At 42.6% G+C, this 13,131-nt stretch overlaps 1 protein-coding gene across 1 annotated transcript in view; it reads right to left on the bottom strand.

Annotated features, from left to right (window-relative positions):
- The window catches only part of PARP14 (poly(ADP-ribose) polymerase family member 14), a 42,491-nt gene that overhangs the window by 8,961 nt on the left and 20,399 nt on the right, over positions 1 to 13,131 (bottom strand). The window contains exons 10-14 of the mRNA XM_090045953.1: positions 12,259 to 12,408; positions 11,192 to 11,254; positions 7,147 to 7,314; positions 1,024 to 1,230; positions 318 to 926 (exon numbers count right to left, since the gene is read on the bottom strand). Of these exons, the coding sequence (XP_089902079.1) occupies positions 318 to 926; positions 1,024 to 1,230; positions 7,147 to 7,314; positions 11,192 to 11,254; positions 12,259 to 12,408 (1,197 nt within the window). The remainder of the gene's footprint in view (positions 1 to 317; positions 927 to 1,023; positions 1,231 to 7,146; positions 7,315 to 11,191; positions 11,255 to 12,258; positions 12,409 to 13,131) is intronic.

Below are 13,131 nucleotides of genomic sequence, written 5' to 3'. Positions count from 1 at the left end.
CACAGTGGTCTGCGCCTCTATTCAAAAATTTTTAGGGATCAGCAAATAAAAAAAGGTTGAAAACCATTGCTCCAGAGTATTTGCAACTCCACCCAACTTGGTGTTGTCCACAAATTTGCTAACCATGCACTTGATCTGATCATCCACATCATTAATAAAGATATTAAACAATACTGGACCCAGGATGGAACTCTGGGGAACCCACTCCTCCCAACTAGGCATTAAGCCATGGATGACTACTAGTTGAGCATGATGATCCAACCAGTCCCTGGTTAGTCAGTCCCTGTTTGGAGATATGCTTTTCCATTCTGAATTACCTTCCAGCTTTGAGACACGCTGAATGGTTACAGTTTTCCCTTGTTCATCTGTAGCATGCAGAGTGTTCATGTCCACCGTGTACTTCTTCCTGTTGACTCTGATATCGACAGATGGCTTTTTAGCTGCTTTAGCATCCTCTAACTGCATGTTTGTTAGAGGGTCAAAGGCTGTGAAAGTACCATCAGGGAGAGAATACTTCCACGCTACTATCTGATGAACAAGTTCTATCTTCGATTGTTCTTCTTGGTCATCTTTAATTCTTTTGATCATTTTTTCAATTTCTAAGGAAGCATCATAGACATCTCTGGTAATACCAGAAAGATTAATGTACGGGGGACATTTGTTGGCTTCTATTTGAATGGTAATGTGCAGTTTCTCCTGGAGTTCGTTCAGTTTTCTAAATTCTGCTTCACTAAACATTTCGATTAATTCATTTTTAATAGTATGTTCAGACTGTTCCTTTATAATCATAGTTTTTAACCAGGTTTCAGTGTCTTCCACATTTTGGCAGTTTTCACCACATATCTGAAATATGGCTAACTCAATCTTCTTCTTCAAAAACAAATCTTGTTTCTTTCTAGGAGTTTGTTTTTTTCCAGAAAAAAATGCTGTAACAGAGAATAAAGTCCATAATTTGTTTATCTTTTATTTTAGAAAGTATTTAATTTTAGGTACTTGCAATTTTTAAATAAGTGCTTTACTTACATGTTATCTTAGAATACCATGGTTCTGATGCAGCTAAACCTGTCCCACCTCTTTTTCGCATAGCTGCATAAAAATCATTTTGCATATGTGGCTGAAAGAGGACTATTTTAATTTTTTTCACATGCTGTACTGTCTTTTTACTTGCAAAGTTGCCTATAGCATCCATCATATCATCAGCTACCTGAGCAGGATTCTGTCCTGCATTACCTGTAACAGTAAGAAAAATATAATTTATGTGCTTGTGAGTGAACAGTATATGAACTGAAAGGGTTTCTTGGACACATCCCCAATTAGCATTGATGTCATCCTTTTTAAAACTATGGTACAGATTGTGTCTCATTTGGATTCCGGGCTCCCAGAGGCAGAGATTATTTTGACATTTCTGTAGGATTGTACACAGTCAACATACAACACAATAAAGTAAGTGGTAAAAATTACAGTTAATCTCTTTGAATCAGCCCTGAGGTTAAATGCACAACTGCTGCATCTGTGCTGAACTTGCTAGGGGGATAACCTAAAGTACTTAATTCTCCATTAAACATAACAGATAAATACAGTAATGACTGTTGTGATTTAGTGCCATGTTCTACACCAGTGATTCTCAACCAGAGGACCACAAAACCTTGGGGTGTCGCAAGAGCCTTTGAAGGGTACTTTAGCACCCGCCCGCTGTGTAAGGGTATAAATCCTTGTTCCTCCACATCCTGGGCCCCCCAAGCCTGCCCCACTGTCTTGCAAACAAGCAGCACCCCCAGTGCACCATTCCCCAGGGCTCGACCCACCAGCTCCAGAAACATGAGAGGAGCAGGGGAATGAGCCAGGCTGAAAAGCACAGCTCTCTGCCACCTGGCAGCCCCTGCACCAACACCCTCTGAGCAGCATGCTCTGCTGTAGGCAGGGGCTGCAGGGCTGCACTATTTCATCCCAGCTTGTTTCCCTGCCCCTCCCATGTTACTGCACCTGGTGGGAGGGATCGCAGGGAATGGTGGCTTCAGATACCAGCGTACAAATCTCCAGAGAAGCAGCTGCAGTGGCAGGGGCTGTATTTGCCTCCTCAGGTACAGACTGGGGAGAAAGAAAGGGCAGACAATGGAAAGAGCAAGGCCCCGAGGGGATCTGCCCCCTGCCCCCTCACTTGACATCAGCCTCCGTGCCTAGAACAGCCACTGGAACACCCCTTCCATTTCTTGTAGGGAGAGCTGCCTCCTTTGAGGGTTTAATGACCCACCCACAAGCTAAGCAGCCCCTGCCTGCACTGAGCACCAGCCCCCACCTTGCTCTCAGGGCCGCCCTGCCCACTGCCACCTCCGTGACACCCTCTTAAGGATGCCACAGAGTGTGAGAGGGTAAGCACTGTAAGGAATAGTCTTTGAGCTATAGAGTTATAGAGGAGTTATAGAGGAGTGCCAAGAGTTATAGAGGAGTGTCTTGACTCTAGAAAAGTTGAAACTTGCTATTCTATACTGTCTTGAGTCTGATAATGAAGCTCAGTATTAGCAGATAAAAAAGGCATTTTGAAGAAATATACTCTTTTTAACAAGACATTCTGCAAAAGCTTTAAGGGAAACTTTGTTCTAAACTTTTTCAAGTTACAGCCATTGCCTAGGAAGATATGGACTGTGAAAACATCACCATCTGTCCTTCTCCCAAGGTCTTATACTATTGAATGTAAATATGCAAACACATTTTCCTTTTGGTTAAGAAAAGGTTTGTTGTCCTGTCAAAGGAAAGAGGCATGCAACCCTTTTTCAGCGTCATCATTAGTATCATGTCAGGTAGTCATGGTCATCCCCTCTATGGCTGACATGATCCTGAACTCTTCTTGTTCTCATCTTCATGGACAGTATAAGACATGATGATGATGATCATCATATCAGGAAACTTGATTCATGTGCTAATTAGCCCCCACTCATGGCTGGAACTGGGTGTTCTGGTCACGAGTCCTGGGATCCTCCAAGAATTTATATGCAGATAGGGCACAGGGTAACCTGGTCCAGCTCCATCTCATGGAAGCTGGGGCCACACAATTCATATGCGACAGACAGACATGTGGGCAACAGAGGGATTCTGGGTGAACTATTTGGAGCTCCATTTGTTAACTTTTGCAAGATAGTTTAGGATGAAGAAGAAAAAGGAATAATTGGAAAGGTGAAAGAAAGGAGCAGCTCAGCTGTGGGAGTGCATCCAACTAAATGCCAAGGAACCCCAACAGCCTTCTTTGATCAGTTTGTGTCCTGCATCAGGAACACCCTGTGGAAGTCCAGGAACCTCCTGATGTACAGGCACACAATACTGGAGGTAGCAGACTGCATTAAAATGGTACAAGTGAGCTCCACTATTGTAAAATGGTAGGAGAGGATGGATTGTAGGTGGCCAAAACTGCCTGTCAGTGGGGCAGTTATCACAGGCTTTTCAAAGACCCCTCTCGAGGGGAAGTAGACAGTGACAGTGAAGGAGATGACGAGTCAACCAGGTCAAGTAACCACAATGATGACAGTAAAGACAACAATATCAGCTGCAGAAACACCAGCAACTGACAGTGACTGAATTGAGGGCTTAAAGCTCATACCCAGAGCTAGAACCAAAGTGACAGTATAAATGTAACAAGCAAAGGGATGTGGGCGGCTGTGCAGGAGCACAGGTGCGTTTATTGTAATAGGTGTGTGGGCATGCAGATGTGAGATTTTTGGGATGGGTACAAGGTTTTGAAAGTCGGTTAAGGTTTGTAAAGAATGGTATGCTAGATGGTGTGTGTGTGTCTCTATAGAGATGGAGAGAGAGGTATGTTTTTTCAAAAAAAGAATAACAATTTTAGCACCAAGGAGAGGGTGTTCCAGGGCCAGTTCCCTACAGAGGAAGCACCTGTCCTTTTTTCCCCTCCAAGGGCCACACAAAAAAAAGAAAAAAGAAAAGAAAAGGTCCACATCAGCATTTTGGTCTTTTAGGTAAAATCAAATGTAGCAGCATTTTTGGCACCCTCCAAGGGGAGGGTGCCAGGGCTGGCTCTGACCAGATCCCCATGAGTATGTTGGCCAGTAAGGGGCCCGTTTTATACTCATGCTGTTTTTAATCAGCTTCATTGTTGGTTTCTAGTACTGAGTACATGCTGCCTTTGGCAGCTGTATAATGAAAGATAAGGTATTTAATAAGGATTCCATGTATACAAGTATAAGTATACCCAGGGGGTAGCTACCAAGGAGGAGTATACCTCCTTGGCTCGCACTTGCAGGAAGTCAGTGAAGAAGGCCAAGCTGCAATGGACTCAGGCTGGCGACAAAAATAAAAGACAACAAAAAGTCCTTCTTCAGGTATATAGGGAGCAAAAAGAAGGCACAGGGTAACATAGGACCCCTACAGGACAAACTAGGGCAACTGGTGACAGATAGGAGGGACAAGGCTGAACTCTTCAGTGGGTATTTTGCCTCTGTATTCCTAAACGGATCAAGGAAAATCTCCCAACTGCATTATAGATAGGCACAGGAGGAACACTAGCCCACCAACTGTCAGCACTGACCTAGTAAAGGGACACTTGGAGGGGATGGATGTGTTTAAGTCAGCAGGCCTGAATGATCTTCACCTAAGGGTGCTGAAAGAATTGGCCCGTGTCATAGCAGAGCCACTGGCACAACAGAGCACTCACGGTACTCAGGTCAGGTCCCAGAGGACTGGAAAAGGGCCAGTGTGGTCCCTATTTTCAAGAAGGGGAGGAGGGAGGATCTGGGTAATTACAGGTCAGTTAGTCTTACCTCTATCCTTGGGAAAATCTTTGAAAAAATGATCGAGGATCACATTTGTGGGATCCCAGCAGGAAAAATAATGCTAAAGGACAACCAGCATGGGTTCATTGCAGATAGATCCTGCCTGACTAGCCTTGTTTCTTTTTATGACCAGGTCACAAAATGCAGAAGTTGAGGTAGATGTAATCTACTTGGATTTTAAGAAGGCCTTTGATATGGTATCTCATCCTATTCTCATAAACAAACTGAGCAGCTGTGACATAGATGATTACACAGTTGGGTAGGCAGCAAATTGGCTTCAGGGTCGCATCCAGAGAGTGGTGGTGGAAGGGTCAGTATCGACCTGGAAAGATGTGGACAGTGAGGTCCCCCAAGGCTCAGTCCTTGGACCTGTGCTATTCAATGCCTTCATCAGTGACTTGGATGAGGGCGTGGAGAACACCCTGCCCAAATTCATGGATGACACAAAATTATAGGGTAAAGTAAACACACTAGTGGGAAGGGATTGAATCCAGGTGGGCCTGGACAGGTTGGAAAAGTGGGCAGAAAATAGGATGCAGTTCAACAAAGACATGTGCAAAGTGCTGCATCTAGGGAGAAGGAATCACCAACACACCTATAGGCTAGGGGATGACCTTCTCAGCAGGACAGCAGCAGAAAGGGATCTTGGGGTCATAGTTGTCTCCAATAGGAATATGAGTCATCAGTGTGACAAAGTAATTAGTAAAGCTAACCACCCTTTGTCATGCATTAACAGGTGCATGATAAACAGGTCCAGAGAGGTGATGCTTCCTCTCTATGCAACACTGGTCAGGCTGCAGCTGGAATACGGTGTCCAGTTCTGGGCACCGCACTTCAAGGGGGATGTGGACAACCTTGAGAGGGTCCAGAGGAAGGCCATTTGTATGGTTAGGTGCCTGCAGGTAAGGCCCTACGAGGAGAGACTGAGGGACCTGGATCTCTTCAGCCTTTGCAAGAGAAGGCTGAGAGGTGATCTTGTGGCCGTTTTCAAATTCATCGGGGGGGATGGCATGGAGGAACAGCAAGAAATAGGAGATACTCTGTTTACCAAGAGAACCCTTGGAATAAACAGGGACAACAGCCACAAACTGATGGACAGCAGATTTAGGGTGGACATCAGGAAGAACTTCTTTATGGTAAGGGTTGCCAGACTCTGGAATGGGCTTCAAGGGAGGTGGTGCTCTCCCCTATCTTGGGGGTCTTTAAGAGGAGACTGGACAAGCACCTGGCTGGGAGTCATCTGACCCCAGTGCTCTTTCTTGCCCAAGGCAGGCGGTCTGACTCGATGATCTATTGACCCTAACACCTGTGAAACTATAAAACTATAAGATGAAGAGCGGTTTTCCCCAGGCTGACTGGGGAAAAAACCCTTATCTTGTATTTGAGTAAATATGGTACTCCTTCCTCAGGTTTAGAGTTCCTTTGAAATAAACAGGGTGGCTCCCTTAAATAAAATGTTACAGGAATCTTAAAAAAAAAAAGATATGAAATTGTTCGCTCATATTAAAAGATGTCTTTTTAATGTTCCTTAGACTAAAAAAACTACATCCAAATTTTTTAGAGAAATACTAAAATGCAACATTTTTTTTCTGGATAATGTTACAACAGTATCAATGTACTATTAATTAGCATGAATAGTAGATTGATCCTTGCATATTGCTACATGATTTATTCAAGGTTTACCTATTGAATGTGGCTCCTCCGTCACATAGTCACTTCCCAGTATTATGAAGCATGAACAGTGATTCTCAACCTTTTTAGATTTGAGGCACCCCTTAAAAAATGCCAACTCTTACTTTTCATTAATTTTTTGACTACAGAAAAAAGAATAGTGCAATTCTTCAGTTTCAAAGAACTCAAAAAGACCACAGCAGGTAACAATGTATTTTAACAGTACAGATTCCTATCTGAAATCTCTGGGTTTATCTTCTGAATCATGTTTGCATACCCACCAGTGCTAACATTACATGGCACCCCATGGCAATCTCGAAAGGATCTCAAAGTACTCCACGGTGCCTAGACATCCTGGTTGAGAATCACTGGTCTAAAAGATCTGGCAAGTATTTGGGCTGATTATGCTTCTACCAACATAAAAAGGAAAACTGTCTAGCCTTTAGGTGCTAATGATACATAGATAATTACACGAAAACCCGTAAAATAAAGTGACAGTATTAAAAGATGCCATTAGTGCATGGGCTGTTAGTTAAATGATCTTCATTTGGCTTCTCCTTTCAAAATCCACCTGATACTCCTCTTCCCAGCTCAGGTGTGATAATAATATTGACTTAGTTCCCCAAATCCATCACCTTTCTTAAATAAAGACTAAACCAAAGGAGATTTGATACTTTTCTAAGGGAATGCAAACCTGTTCCAATTGCTGGGAAGGTGACAGACTCATATCCTTTCAGTTCACACTCCTGGAGCACTTTAGACACTTGGCCTTTGATGCTGTTATGGGGAACAAGGTGAATAATATTTTTACACATCAGTTTTCCACCCTGAGTGGTTATGAAGCCACTGTGACGCTGTGCACCTGGAAGACAGAAGTTAAAGAAATGAGTCATAAGATAAACAGATCAACTCTGTTATAACATATCTGCATATCAGCTGGTGGGGAATTGTTCCACTGACTTGAGTGGAGCAATGCTGATTTAACCCAGGTCAGAATATGGCCGTCAGAAGATAAACTTGCCTGATTCTTGCAAGCAGAAGAGTAGTAAGAGAATCTAACTTATATGTTTTATCCATACACATCTAGTGATATTCTAGCAGCTTTGCCCAATTACTGTTTTCACTGCTAGCTACTCTTAGCATATCTTCCATTGGTTGGGAACTGTGCACAAATTCATCATTTCCTGCCTTACTTACCAATAAAACTGGGAAACTCTACAAAGAACAGTTTACCATTTAACACAGCCAGCTTTCTAAATTCACATTTAACTTACAAATATTTAATTTGCATTCACATTTCTAAGAATGTGTGCCAGCAGAAAGGCTACACAATTTCTGCCTGAAAACCCCCTGTTTTCTGCCTTACCTTCAGAGATGACTTCTTACTATCTCAGAGCCAAGCTGATTGATTTTTAAAAGACAAGGGGTTATAGGGCTACACTAAGGAGCCTGAGGCACATAGGAAGCAAAAAGTCTTATAAATTATTATTTTGCCTAGAACGTAAAATGAACCTACATTACACAACTCCAGTGGCTTTGTGAGTGTAAGGGCGGCATCAAGTGCTGCCTTTGTGCCACCGTAAAAAAATGTTATACTGGCATATAGTGAAAGCAAACAGATGTCCATACCTTTTGGCACACCACAAATGCTCAAATTTGTGGCCACGACAGAAGGGAGTGATAAATTGTGCTGCTTTATCCAATGTCTGTTTGTTTATGGTGGGAGAGGACAGGCTGCCTAATGCTGCCTGTGCTTTCCAGTGTAGAAGTAATTAGCTTACTTGACTAGAAAAAAAACAGACAAAGACCAGAAGTGCTGATACTGCTTAATTCAAATGTTCCGAGATAAGGAATCCGCATTCCTTCATTCCTTGGGTTATCTTGATATCTTGCCCTGTGCATTCCTGCATGCCTTGGGTTATCTTGATATCTCGCCCTATGCATAGATAGTTTGTTTAAGTAAACTTTCTAAGTTTCTGTGTAATTTACTATTGTTTTGTTTCTCCAAGGTGTATTTTTTATCTCTTTCTCTGTCTTAAGTATAAATACGCTTGTAAACTTAGAGAGTCTGAGAAATCCTTTGAAACAAACAAGCGGGTGATTCCCCTTGCTGTAGGGAATTCTCCCTGTGATCACAGTATAGCCCTAAATAAAGAAAAGCTGGCTCTGTCAGTTCTGATTCAACCACAACGCGAAGTTTGATTTCTTCCACCCAGCCACCCCAGGCAGGGGGTCCACAAGCTTACGGGGCCTGGTCCTGCATACCCCAGGAATTTCCAAGCAGAATCAGGTCCCTCACACCTTGGGGGTGTCTGCTCATTTTCCCTGCTTACCCAGATGAGTGCCAGGGATCTCCTGATATGTGCTTGGGTAAGCGAGGCAAGTCAGGGTTTCCCTGTTTACTCAGACACATACCCAAAGCCTCCAGGGAGTGTCCGAGTAAACAGGAAAATGCAAGGCTTCACCCCAAAGCAGGGTGCATGTTTCTGGCTTGCAGATATGTGTCCCATGTTGGAACACAGCCATGATACACATTTCCTCAGCAGGTATCTGCAAGTGCAAGGGAGGGGAAAACTCTCATTGGGTCCCCCCTCTGTATACGCAGCCCACGCTCCATGTTGCTGCCAGCATATCGCAACACAGCTAATCATGTGTCACAGATAATGTCTGTTTTCATTCTAAGGCTACACATCGCCCAACACAGCAAAAGACAATGAGTAAGAGATGCTGTGTGCCCACTCAAAAATATTCAGAGTTCTCCATGCCTACTCACTCAGGAGATGAGAGCATTAGGTCCTTTACAGGCTGTCTTCAGTACCTTGCCAGATCAGGCTTACAAAAAGGAATAATTCATGGATGTGACAAGAGAGAAAAATGGCTTAAAAAGTGCAACGTTGGGATTTATCTGCTGGAATTCATGGGGTCTTTCTTTCATTTTCTGCCTCAGGATATGTACTGACAATCTTTCTTAAGCTAGTGGGATTCAACCACAGTGGACAAAGATTTAAGTTCAGTACTGATCCAACAGAATAGAAAGGCTATTGAAAAACACCTACATGTGGTCTATAGAGTTACATATTTTCAATTAAATACATGCTTTCAATTGCACTTTTAAATCTGAAAGACCTCAAACTAACAGTATTTAGGAGACCGATCCTGCACCCACTGAGTCCCTGGCACAAATCCCATCAACTTGTCTATGAGTGAGATCACTCCCAAAATTGCTGACACCTTGGTTCAAGAAGAAACTTAAAGTATGTAAGTATAAAGTTCTACTACAGTCACTACGACTGTTCATCTTCGTAAAGAGAGGCACATGCTAAAGTTTCTTCACCATTTAGATTCTAACATGATACTTATTTTCAAATGCTCAGTAAGCTCCAAAAATCTCTGCCTTCCAAACTCTCTTCCTTCTTTAAACATGCTCATTGTCCAAAAGACAACTCCCTGAGAGTGGAAATATTCAAAAACAAACTTCCAAAAGGCCTTTGATCTAGTATCCCACAATGTCCTCATGAGAAAATTGGAGGATTGTGGGTTTAACTCTGAGACAGTCAGGTGGGTGAGAAACTGGCTGCAGGGTATGACCCAGAGAGTCATAGTGAATGGATCTGTGTCATCCTGGCAAGAAGTGGGCAGCAGTGTCATGCAGGGGTCAGTGCTCTGTCCAGTACTTTTCAACATCTTTATTAGAGATTTGCATGTGGGGGTGAAGAGCTCACTGGCCAAGTTTGCAGATAACATCAAGTTATGGGGAAGCGTGGTCACACTTGAAGATAAGCTATGGATACAGGTGGACCTAGACAGGCTAGCGAGTTGGGCGGATCAAAACCTGATGAAGTTCAATGTCGAGAAATGTAAAGTGCTCCACTTTGGGATGAGCAACCCCCAACACACCTACAGGTTTGGCAGCACCAAACTGACTAGCACCACGAATGAAAGGGACTGGGGGTAATAACAGACCATAGTATGAATATGGCAGTGCGATGCTGTACCCAGTAGGGCAAACAATACTCTGGCATGCATCAATCGATGTATCTCCAGCAAAGCCAAGGAGGTAATTCTTCTGCTCTACTCAGTACTGGTGAGACTACAGCTGGAGGACTGCGTCCAGTTCTGGGCGCCGCACTTAAACAAGGATTTGGACAAGCTTGAGAAAGCCCAAAGAAGAGCCACCTGTATGATCACAGTCTTAAAGGGCAAGCCATACGAGGAAAGGCTGAGGGACCTGCGACCTGCGACTTACTGCTACACTAAGGGAGTGCATCAAGGGCTCGGAGAGCAACTGTTCACCGGGGCACCTGAAGGAAAAACCAGAAATAATGGCCACAAACTCCTGAAAGATCAATTCAGGATTAACATTAGGAAAAACTTCTTCACAGTTAAGGTGTCCAGATGGTGGAATAAGCTCCCTCCAGAGGTGATGCAATTGCCTATCCTGGAAATTTTCAAGAGGAGACTGGACAGTCACCCTGCTAGGGTCCCATGACTTCCAGTTACCTTTCCTGCTTCATGCAGGGAGCTGGACTTGATGATCTTCCGAGGTCCCTTCTGGCCTCTTACAATTTATAAATCTATGAAAAACTAAAATTATTTTCTATAATACAATTTATATATGCCTGTTATCTGATAGGATTAGAAAATGTTGCCATATAATGAGTTAGTGTAAGAATCCAGTCCAATTCTAGAAATAACAAGTTTAGAAAAAAAAATAAACAGAACACATAGCTATATTGTACCTAATTGGGCACATTCTCCATTAACCAGGGGTCCAGCCGCCTCTAAAATTGCTTTGGAGACACCTTCAAAAAAAAGAAGCAGTACGTCAGTTTAGCAAGTCAAACTATCAAAAAAACATATCACACTTTAATGAGAAAGTTTTAATTAACTCTCAAACTTTGCCCTGTTTTCATGCAGAGAGAGCCGGAATTTACATTCCTTCTGTGGCTAAAATTCCCATGAGCCCAAAATCTCCAAGATGTTGAGCCTTGCTAGTTCCTGCTGTGCTTAGTAATCAGCATGATGTGTTGTATTGCCTGCAAAAAATATATAGCATTCATTCTTGACTGCAGATGTGCTATGTCATAGCTTTATCAATTTATAATGCACCAGTCACCAGGCCGTCTCCTTGGTTTGTATTATATCATTCATCACATTTTTTTTCTTGTAATGATATTTTAACATGTAAAACTTTAGTTCCTCACTGGTTGCTTTGACCTATATTAAGATGGGATGTGTTGTAGCAGTGCTGGTCACAGTTTACTGGAGGGGCTATGGGCTCTAAAATTTCTATTTACCTCAACAACTGTTATTGTGAAACAAATATAATCATCTGCACATACCTTAAATACTTCATGCACCACTAGCTGAATATTTATAGGATCTGTACAGCACCTGGGCACTAAGACCTGTTTACTTAACAGAGTGTTGCCTTCTTTATGTCATAGCTGGGATAAGCACATATGCTGAAACTGAATTTTCCTTGTTATAAACGAGAGGGAATTGCTAGCAGGTGCTTCCCCCTAAGACTGAGACCTCTACGCATTTACTGTTTTGTTAACCTTCATCACCAGTTTGAGAAACAGACAAGGAGACTGGATGGTCACCTTGCTGGAGTCACCTGATCCCCAGTTATCGTTCCTGCTTGGTGCAAGGGGCTGGACCTGATGAAATTCCATGCCCCTTCCAGCCTTACAATCTATGAAAATACTTTATTAAAAAAAATTTAAATATTGAAAATATTTTCCCTTATTTTCAACAACTGGCAGTGAATGTATCATTAAATTGCATATAGGCAATAAAGTACCTGAGTAGGAATTGAATGTTGCGTTGGATACATTTACAATAACATCTGCTTTTTCCTTGGTGATGTCTCCAGTCGCTACCTGGAATGTTATGGAACCAATCTGCATCTCGTGAACTCCCAGTACTGGAGTTGAAACTTGCCCAAAGAAACCTGCAAGGTAATAACAAACATACTGAGAGAGGTCTGTTCTAGTAAAATTGCTATTTCCTTGAGATTACATATGCCTTGCATAGTTAGCGAAGTGCTGGCAACTTGGCCTCTCCAAACTTGAAATATCTTCTTTGGCACCAAGATTTCTAAACCCAGATTTCTAGCTTCTATAGGGTCTTTACCTATCCTCCACCTCCCACCTATTAGATACTGCTATAACTTTCGCCCGCTGATGTTGACAAAGTTTTTCAACAGGAGAAGAGATGGACTCTGTATTGATGTGAATCCATCACGTGTGTTACCTGCTGCTCACTCATATTTTCACGACTGTGCTGGCAGGCCCGTCCTCCTACAAATTAGTTAAGTGGAAAAGAAACCACCCCTGATCTTTACATAAATCCACTGTTATCCTCTTTGTTATCTTTGAGCAAATGAGTGTTTTGCTTTCTGCTTTCACAAGCTGTATAAGGAACAGGAATCAACCAGGCACTGACTCATTTCCATCAAGATGAAAGTTAATATGCTTGTTAGCTGGATATGGTTAGATTGGGCAAGTGGCAAAAATATCAGTTTTTTCAAATCAGCCACAACATTAATCCCTCATTTGTTTCACTGTGAAAAGTGCCCTATCAACTAGACTACTGGATATAAGGCTCATAGGATCATTTCCTTTTTCCTCTCTTCACTATGGTCATACATACATTTCCTTCCCATTCTGCCCCT

The sequence above is a fragment of the Crocodylus siamensis genome, chromosome 4 (genome assembly GCF_052110815.1).
Source record: "Crocodylus siamensis isolate JL-2025a chromosome 4, ASM5211081v1, whole genome shotgun sequence".
NCBI lineage: Eukaryota > Metazoa > Chordata > Crocodylia > Crocodylidae > Crocodylus > Crocodylus siamensis.
Note: the sequence above shows the minus strand (reverse complement) of the source record. Positions and strands in the feature narration are given on the sequence as shown.